The following is a 10,220-nucleotide window of genomic DNA, read 5'->3' as shown; positions in this document are numbered from 1 at the left end:
CAAAATGCACTAAAAAATACTTTTGAGAATCACGTTTGGAGGCAACCAAACACTTTATTCAAATCTTACAAGTTTATCATACACACCCAACCAGGCCGGATCAAAGGACAAGAGAGTAAAGGTCAAGAATAAAATAGAATAGTAGTTCACTGGGAAAAGGAAAAGACAAAAGAGCACGCAACGTAGATGCATGGCCTATATAACGCTCTCTTCAAGTTAAGTTCTTCCACGTTGATCATTACTACGTACACAGATCAGAGAGTCCGGCAGTTAAAACAGCCCGTCCAGCGCGCACTACTGTAAGTACGCAATTGCATCATCCCTATTTTACTTTTAGTTTACATTTTTTTTTATTAAATGGGCAGATTATAGTCGATGATTTCAACTGATTTCAAATATAATAAATAAAGTATATATTAATAGGAGAGAAATAAATATTTTGTATTAAATTGTAACCGTGCACAAAATATTACTATATATTTTGTCGTGACCTTTTAGCTTAAAAACTAGAATATTTGAAAGTTAGAATATTTGAGGCAAGAAATTGAAGAAGATTGAGGTCAAATATGTGAATGAATGCATTCTTATTGAATCTATTTTGGTAGTTAATAAATTCATGTTTTCAAATTTCAAACTCTTTTAATACATGATTCTAAATGTTTGAATTTCATAATTTTTAAAATTTTTTTTGTTACATTGAGGTATGTGATTTGTTGAATCAATCATTTATTGATTCAAACCTAATACCACATTTCGAGCCTTTTTTTCCAACAATGGAAGTGTTAATTTTTGAATCCAGATTTTTTTTATTTAGAGAATCAAGTTATATGTCATCATATTATGATCAAGCTCTTGACACCGCATTTCGAGTCTTGATTTGTTGGGATCGATCACAAACAAGAATTTTAATCTCAATATATAAATAGCCATAAAAATTTCTTAATATTTTCAAAGGAAAGGAAAGTTAGGGCCAGCATGTATGGGGTGGCCAACAGTGCATGCAGGGGGGCTCGTTTTGAGTCGCCACCCTATCTTAGTCAGGATTATTGGGTGGCGGCTATTTTTCAAATGTTTTTAAAATGATGCATATTTGTATTACAATTACTTTACGACCTTTGGGTGCGCATGTCAACGTTCGAGTCCTTCAATCCTAACAGCTTTATAATTATATTTTTGCTTTCCATACCTACTGCGCCTGCGGTCGATCTAGGCTCTAGAGGAATATGAAGTAGGAATATCCGTAAGAAAACTCTAAAACAGACCCACTGCAATGCCCTCATGTGTACTATATATCTTGGAACTTTTGTTGAAAGTATTAATTAGTATGTAATAAAATAATTTTTAAAAGATATAGTCGGAATTGGAACTGTTGCGAAGTCAAACCTTCGACTTCGATTCTGACATTTTTTGTATTTGAACTCCGATTTCAACTCTAAAAACTTCAATTATAATCGGAGTGGAGGAGTAAATAGAGTCGGAGTTTGGGATTTTTTCATAACCCTGCCTATAAGCATAAAATATTGCTTTTTGGATGATCATGAAAATTAGAAAAATATATTATCGGTAATTAGCTAGTAGCTAGGCCAAGAGATTATGAGTGGAAATAAATTTTCTTAAAGAAATATAAATACCATATAATTGGATCTGTTGTTTCCAAATTTCACCTAACATGAATATTACTTCGTAATTTGACAGATTAAGCATGCAGGCCACGACTATTCTTCCAGGCACAGTTGTTCCTATAGAATTTCTTGGGATGGAAAATTATGAGAACTTTGACAGATTAAGCATGGCCACGCCGATTCTTCCAGGCACAGTTGTTCCTGAAGTACTTCATGGGAAGGAAAATTATGAGAACTGGAGTGCTTGCATTAAAAACTATTTGTTGGCTCAAGATCTTTGGGACATCATCGAAACAAGCATGGAACCTCCTAAACCAGAGGATGATGATCGTGAAGTTAAATTCAAGGCTTGGAGGAAGAAGAATGCTGCAACTTTACATGCAATTCAAATTTCATGTGGGATGAACATACTACCTGAGATCAAGGGTATTAGTTCTGCCAAAATTTTGTGGGATAAATTGGCTAAAGCGTATGAGCACCCCGCACAAGAAGGCCGAGTCAACTTAAGATTGCCAGCAGCTGACGGTGACATTCTCTAGCTCTATTATTTTTATTTTTACTGCAAATTTTAATTTGTCCAGCTGACCAACACAAATTGCTACACGGATTATAGTATGCCAATTCAGCTTTAATGAACCATAAGTACTGTTGTACACTACCTTTGCATAGAATCGGTACAGGAATGGGTTGGATCTGGTTTTCAATATATACGTATGGATAAACAGGAATTCAAGTACTTATATATAGTACCACTAGGTCAGTATTAAAATTCCTAATTATCTTAGCTAGCTTGCTGGGAGCTTCGAAGTATCTCACTATCTATCAGGTATATACAATAGATAATTAATTAAACATGGCATGCAGAGAATTTCCGGATCAGGGACAACATGAACCGGACCGCTGGGTTTAGTGAGTATGCGGAGTTGTACGAGGCCGTGCGAAAGGGTGATTGGGACGTTGCAAGTGTTTTCATTACGCAGCATCCCGATTCGGTGAGGGCAAAAATTACACATTTGGGCCAGACGGCTCTTCACGTTGCAATCATTGCTAGGAGTGACGAAATAGCGAAACCATTGGTGGAGGAGAAGATGTCGAAAGAAGACTTGGAAATACGAGATAATGAAGGTCTGACAGCTCTAGCTGTGGCAATTATTTGTGGTTTCGATCTGCTAACAGTGGACTTAATGATAAGAAAGAACCCGGACTTGCTCACCGTTGGAAATAATCGGGGGGGATTAGATATTCCAATTGTTCTGGCTCTTCGTCATGGGCAAAAAGAATTGGCCAGGTTTCTCTTTGACGTCACTCCGTATGAAGAGCTGACGCCCGAAAAAGGCCCCCATGGTGCTACAGTTGTAACCCAAGCTATACAATCTGCAACTTATGGTAACAATCGTCTAACGTCCTCTTCAAAAAAAAAAAAAAATCGTCTAACGTCTATTATATTCATTTTTAATTGGCTGTTATTCTTTCCTTCCTATTATTTTATTCTGCGCAATATGTATATATATATATATAATTCTTGTTTTTCTAATGTTGTATGTATATCATGTACTGTGCAAAACTAGATCTCGCTGAGGTGTTAATCAGCCATTGTCCACGTTTGGCATTTAGTCTTGATACAGACAACGTCTCCCCTTTGTCCCTATTTGTTGGTTTGATTTCCCTTTCCGGGGTTGAATTTCATCGGACGTCGTCTTGGAAACGTAGTACGGTATCTTCTCTTCTTGCTTTTCATTAAAATTGTTCTGGAATTATATATCCATGCATACATCTAGGATTGATATGATTTCTGCATAAATTCCATTTAACAGCATCCAACAGTGGATTGCCACATGAGTAAGAACAGGGACGAAGCCGGGTGAGGGGCCTCAAGGCTCCTAAGAAATTTTTTACTTGAGTGCTTCAGTTGTCCATCTTTCCCCACTTTTCAATTTTCATAATTTTGCTCGTATAAGTTTATAATTTGATCAATCTTTCGTCAAAAACTAATTAGGGGTGTATATTTTCCATAATATTTTAAGTGAGATATTTTTGTCATCATAAAATTAGCTTCTGGTCTCTAATAATTCTTTTTCTCTTGTATTTAATTTGAAGAAAATTATAATTTAATATTATATTATTTTTCTTTTAAAATTTATAATTATTTGAATGAAATATATTTAATGAAAAAATCCACGTTTGGTCGGGTAGCTAGCTAGTTTTGCAGTAGGTAACTCGTGTACTGCATGCTACTTAAAACATTTTAATATTATAATTTATTGCTATGCAATAGAGAAACGGTTTGCAACAGTCCTGTTGCTGTTGGGCGAAAAATAGCCGACCAATGGGCTGGTTACACATATAAGATGTGGCCCCATTAAAATTAAATTAAAACTAGGCTAAGGAGAAATAATAAATGATTAACATTGACATCAAAGTTTTTTATTATACAATATTAATTTTCTTAATATAGAATCTAAAGTGACAATACTAAAAAAACTATTTAAGATTAATGATTTATATAAAAATAGTGGAGATGATTTATCCTCTAAATTTCATTGAGTCTCAGTTGTAGTATTCTATACTTAATGTACACTAAAATAGATAGATTTTATATGAAATTTCATAAACTAACTTAAATATTAGAATAAAATATAACATTTTAAAAAATCACTTGATTGTTTATACAAAGAAAATAATTTTTAAATATTTCATATTTATAAAAATAATAATGGATGAATATTACTCTATGAAATATTGTCGTCAACAATTTGAAATAGACATTAAGTTATGTTTTTAAGTTTTTATTTCTATGTTTTTTAGTAAATTATCGATATTTAATTTTATATATGCTTTTTGATTTTGTAATATTTTTTATTTTACCAGTGATACTACTAAGTGGGGAGTTTGGATAAGGGATAAGATATGGTGTAGGCAAGTGCATAGTTAGTGACATAATATGCTAACGTAGCAAAATGAGATTGAATGGCTGGTGGTTGGAGATCAGACCGGCTGGTCTGTAGGTTTTCTCTATGCTTTGCTACACACAATCGGTAAATGCAGTCGGCGTACAATCAGCTGTACGGAATGAATAAAAAAAAATTATAATTTTTTTTTTTATATTCAAGGGGACCTACATGAATAAAAAAAAGTTATAAAAATAATTTTTTTTTTCATGTAGGTCCCGTATTAATATACTTTTTTATAGCCGACTGCACGCCGACTACATCTGCCGACTGCAAAAAGTATTTCTCATACATTATTAAGAAAACCCAAAGCCTAGTTTATCTTTCAAATATAATTATCTTTTCCTTTTCAATGATTCGTATCTAACTTGTTACCAAAGTTTAGCGGCCTCTTTCTTTTAATTGTAACATATAAAAAGCTTACACGTAAAATTTTCAAAATTGTTAGAAGAATGAAATTTTGAAATTTATTTTTTATATTTTTACTCACTTTCTTTATTTATCATATCACTTTGTTGATTGTGTGCCTAAAAAGTCTCAGTTGAATTATTTATTCTAGCCTAAAAATATTTGATCACCCCTCCAAACTTATAATATTCCTATCTTCATCACTGTGTAAGAAATTAGCCTCGTCGATAAATATATATATATAGAGATATATATATATATATATATATATATAGAGAGAGAGAGAGAGAGAGAGAGAGAGAGAGAGAGAGAGAGAGAGAGAGAGAGAGAGAGAGAGAGAGAGAGAGAGAGAGAGAGAGAGGTGAGGAAAATAAAAGGAAATAGAAAAAAAATCTACTTCATTGAATTATATAATTTAGCAATACTATTACTCATCAAAATTATTACTTGTCAATTGTTGACATTTATTGGCCTTTTTTTTTTTTTTGGGGTGGGGAAGTTAAGCTCATTTCATCTCCTCGTGCGGATATTTTTGGATATTATTTGGACAATCGAGATCAGAAGAAACAAGAAGCTGCTGGAATTACTATCAGATTTGCAGGTAAGTTGTTGCCTAAACTTTCTGAAATTCCTTAAAAGTGTTTGGCGTGTAACGATGTAAATCATATTAATTTTGGGCCACTTCATTTTTCTAATATCCTAATATCTGAATTATAATATATATATTTCCCATTTTGTGCATTATATGTTAACGAAGGAGTCTTAACTTTGTCATTTACTTTTCTAATTAATAATTGATAGCATACAAATTAGTAATGATCAATGGTGATCACCGTATCGCTACTTGCATATATAATTTGTTATAGTCTAATTATCAGGACGATCGAGATGGATCAGGCGAATTTTCAGATTTATATATAATGATCTATATAATATGACAAATGAAGCAACAAATCTAACCATATATATATATATATGTAGAAGCTGAGATAAACTGCACGTTCGTACAGCTTCATGCATTGCTGTAAATGATGATTACGAACGGAAATGGTAGTTCTAACTTTGAGATCAAGGAATATGCCATATTTACTTATATAAAAAGAGCTTTTATTTATGGGAATATGCTCAAACTTGTTTTTTTTTTTAAATTTTAAGATGACGGTAATTTTATTGGATGATCATCGATCAACTTGTGAAGAAAACATTTTTACCATATATATTGAGCTTAATTAAGGGTTACAAAAGTATTCCAAAACTAAGCTTAAAACATTATAAGAAAAAATTATATTCTATATATACCAATTATTGCATGATCTCAATGACGAAAGTTGGATATATAGTCCTGATCTTCAATTAAGAAATAAGATTTCAATCAAGTCATGGGGTGATGGCTTTGGTGCAGAAAATGACCGTGAGGAATTAAAGGCTTTGTTTCTGATTGTGAAAGAGGCGGTCATGCCGACGTTCAGAGATTATGAATTTTCTATAAACATGTTTTAACTCCATATGCATGTGATCATGCAATCTTAATATATTTGTCCAAACTTCAAAACACTGCCACGGAAAAAACGCCTCATTATTATTTTTTTCTTTTTTTACTAATTTTTATATAACGATTGAGTCATGAATAAATTATTTTTTACTTTACACTACGAGTTCTATTGCTTTAACCATTTTCAAGTATACTTATAAGCTGCTAATTAATCAGTAGATTCCCTTCCATTAATGATCAGTACCATAATTTCCTAATGCTTTAACCCTTTTTTATTTTTATTATTATTCTTTTTGTCTTATCTTCTATATAATTATAGTCTCGCACAGTTAAATTGACAATATTTTGGTAATTTCAAAGGACCCCTTGATCAGCATTCAAATGAGATCGAGTCGATCCAACGCCAATTCCGACGTCTTCTGTTTGCCATGTTGGACTCGATCGAGATCAGTGCTATGAACGAATATCAAATCGGGATAGAAAGTGGTGTTGCGCAAGCAATCTTCAGTGCTGTGAGAGCAGGGGTCGTTGGCTTTGTTACTTTAATTGCGCAGGGAGAACAACGAGAGCTTTTGTACTGGGTCCGAGATGGCAAAGGAAGAAACGTACTTATGTCCGCTGTCCAACATCGACATGCTGAAATCTTTGGAATGATATACGGTTTAAGAGAGACGAAAGCTAGATTACTATCTAGTCGAGATAATGTCGGGAATAACATATTACATGTAGCAGGGACGCTAACAGAGGTCTCTCCGCTTGATCACATCACAGGAGCAGCTTTGAAGATGCAATCAGAAGTACAATGGTTTAAGGTCAGCCCTCCCTCTTTAATTATATTTCTGCGTGCTCTGATCTTTACTCACGTAGTACTGAATGTTACAAAATAGAGAAATATTTTAATAAAAAATCTAGTTACAAGTATAACTGCGTATTAATATGTACATTAATTTAATGTAATTGATTAAAAAATAGATTTTATTAAAAATAATGCTAATTTAAATTTTGAATATGAATGAATTAGTATTGATACGCAGATTAGTACAAGACTTTGTTTGTACGTAGTAAAACTCATATTTTAATTATAAAGAAATTTTATAAAAATAAATTTATAAATTAATATTATTTAATGTGTTACGTTAAATTATAAAATTATTTTTATGTAAAATAGAATTAACTTATCATATAAAATTATGTAAATTTATAAATATATATATATATATATATAATTGTAGTACATTCTCTACCAAATATAATTAATATAATATATAAATTCAAAAAGAGAGATCGAGGATAGCAAATACATACGTACCAGAACATATCATGAGATTATACTATATTCTTATCTCACTTTCATTTTATTATATAAGACATGATACATTTATCACATTAAATGATAAAGAATCATTCAGTAAAAAATTATCCAATAATGATAAATATGCATCTTATATAATGCGATAAAAATGAGATAGTAGTTTAATGTATAGAATTTTTCATATTTTAATATATATAGATCTAAATATAAAAACAATCACAGGTATCAAAACCACAATCTAGAAATTAAAATACAACAGAATATAATAAACACAATTTTAGGAACAAAATAGAAATTAATTTTTTTATTAAAAAAAAAAAAAAAAACTCTTTGAAACCTAAAACCACTCCAAGGCGGACCAATCCAAAGTTATCTGCATCCACTGTAGAAAAATTGTGTAACAATTATTTACAAATTACTTTTGCGTACAAACAGTACTTGTACATCCAGAAAACCCAACTTGCAATCTCGGCAAATGATCGGTTCGCCTGGATCCCACCGTGGTGGCTCTAGAACTTCTAACCTCTTTCTATATGGATCACTTAGACAAAAGAATCTCTCTTCCTCTTTAACCTATAACTCCAGTGGTTGTATGCCTTTTTATGGTTTGGCATTATCTCGAGGATTCAATATTCTCAACGAAGACAATATATACGGTGTTGTGACCTCTATTTGTGTCCTAAAAGTCGTGCACAATTTCACTCAGGCTAACTGTGGAGCAAACTTTCAATCTAGATCAATTAAATTCCTTTTCGTTTTATTTTCTATCTACATATTTACAACATATTAATGGGCCGAGCCATTAATGTTAGGACTTACTTTTTCACAATAATTAAAGTACTCGTCTTTTGTCGCCATGATAAGCTAGGTTCGATCAAATTGTCAGTATTTCGAATATTAATGGGAAATTTTAGAGCTTGCAATATTTTGGTTCCCCCCCCCCCCCCCCCCCCCCCCCTCCTTTTTTTCTCCTAAAATTTTGTGTATGATCAAATGTAGGGGGTGGAGAACTTGTGCAATCCCTTGTATAGGAATGAAAAAAACTATGCCGGTTTGACTCCTAAACAAGTGTTCATGCAGAGCCACAAAAAGTTGATTGAAGAGGGAGAGCGATGGATGAGGGAGACGGCAAGTTCTTGTACAGTGGTAGGTACTCTCATTATGACTATTATGTTCGCAGCAGCATTTACCATCCCAGGAGGTAACAATCAAGATACAGGTCTTCTAATTTTCTTAAATAGAAAATTGTTTGACATCTTTATAATAGCAGATTCTCTATCACTCTTTTCTTCCTCAGTTTCAGTATTGATGTTTTTGGGAATCCTTACATCACGTTATGAAGCTGAATATTTCCTAAACTCCTTGCCAACTAAGATGATAATAGGTCTTTTCACCCTCTTCTTCTCAATTGGAACAATGATGATAGCCTTTTCATCTGCTATTTTGATTATGTATTGTGGAGAATCATGGATTGTCATTCCTCTTATTGTTTTAGCTAGTGTTCCTATTTCCTTGTATGTATTCATGCACTTTGGCCTTCTTGTTGACATGATTGTTTCAACCTATGGAGCCGGTACCTTTGATCGGAAAATGAAATCGGGGGTTGAGTTGAGTTGTATTTATAAATGATGTAAGGATGTTTTATCAATATGTGGCGTACTAGTTGGGATGATGCCCTTTCCTGGTAACTTATTTTTATGTATTTTTTTGGACAGATGAATGATGAATTTTAAACTATTTGTTGTGGAACATTTTGTAACTTGTCTTTTCTTCTCTCATATCTGTCGTCGTCCAAAATTGTATGTATTTATGAATCCATCACTTATTTGAAAAGTTTAAATTAATGGAAAGAAGTAAATTTAGTTATTTATGTTATATATTTAACATTTCCCCTAATGTATAAGCTACAAGAGTTGTTGTTGTTGTTTTTTTTTTTCTTTTTTTTTACTCTCTAAGCAAGCTACAAGAGTTGTTATTTCTTACCTTTATTCATTATAGTTCTTATACACATAAATTCAAATATTTCATAAATGCTCTTTCCATGATTGCTCCCCCGTTAATTAAGGTAATTATCATTTGTTATGACCCCATCTAATATTACTGAGAGATTGAATAAGAATAATTTTATTGAACTTAAATTAAGTTAAATGAGTTATTTTGGATAGGCCACTGGTCCAAATTTATTATGATGGATTATGAATTATTATTGAGCTCAATAATTAGGCTAAAGTTCAATTAATATTTATGGACCAACTGGATCCTATTTAATTAGTGATAGGCTCAATTATTATTATAAAATACTATAAAAATTTCTTGGAAGAGTTAGGTTTATTTTGGACTTCAGACGAAGCCTATGAAAATATGGATAAGCCCAAGAGCTCATTTGGATCATTTAAGCAAGCCGACCCCTTTCGTCGGAGCCCAAATAAGGATCCCAC

At 32.3% G+C, this 10,220-nt stretch overlaps 1 protein-coding gene across 1 annotated transcript; it reads left to right on the top strand.

Moving 5' to 3' along the window:
• Window positions 1–250: 250 nt before the first annotated feature.
• LOC122291610 lies at window positions 251–9,550 on the top strand. The gene is made up of 7 exons (XM_043099414.1): window positions 251–299; window positions 1,696–2,147; window positions 2,487–3,008; window positions 3,191–3,331; window positions 5,478–5,579; window positions 6,831–7,282; window positions 8,782–9,550. Exons 2-7 carry the CDS (start codon window positions 1,703–1,705, stop codon window positions 9,409–9,411), a joined length of 2,292 nt encoding a protein of 763 aa, XP_042955348.1. The 5' UTR covers window positions 251–299; window positions 1,696–1,702; the 3' UTR covers window positions 9,412–9,550.
• Window positions 9,551–10,220: the final 670 nt, after the last annotated feature.

This window comes from Carya illinoinensis, chromosome 13, assembly GCF_018687715.1.
Source record: "Carya illinoinensis cultivar Pawnee chromosome 13, C.illinoinensisPawnee_v1, whole genome shotgun sequence".
NCBI lineage: Eukaryota > Viridiplantae > Streptophyta > Magnoliopsida > Fagales > Juglandaceae > Carya > Carya illinoinensis.
Note: the sequence above shows the minus strand (reverse complement) of the source record. Positions and strands in the feature narration are given on the sequence as shown.

Coding starts and splice junctions, on each gene's coding strand:
- LOC122291610 (XM_043099414.1), top strand. CDS start 1,703: ATGCAGGCCACGACTATTCTTCCAGGCACAGTTGTTCCTATAGAATTT. Junction 3,009..3,190: donor TATACAATCTGCAACTTATG/GTAACAATCGTC, acceptor GTGCAAAACTAG/ATCTCGCTGAGGTGTTAATC. Junction 3,332..5,477: donor GACGTCGTCTTGGAAACGTA/GTACGGTATCTT, acceptor GGGGTGGGGAAG/TTAAGCTCATTTCATCTCCT.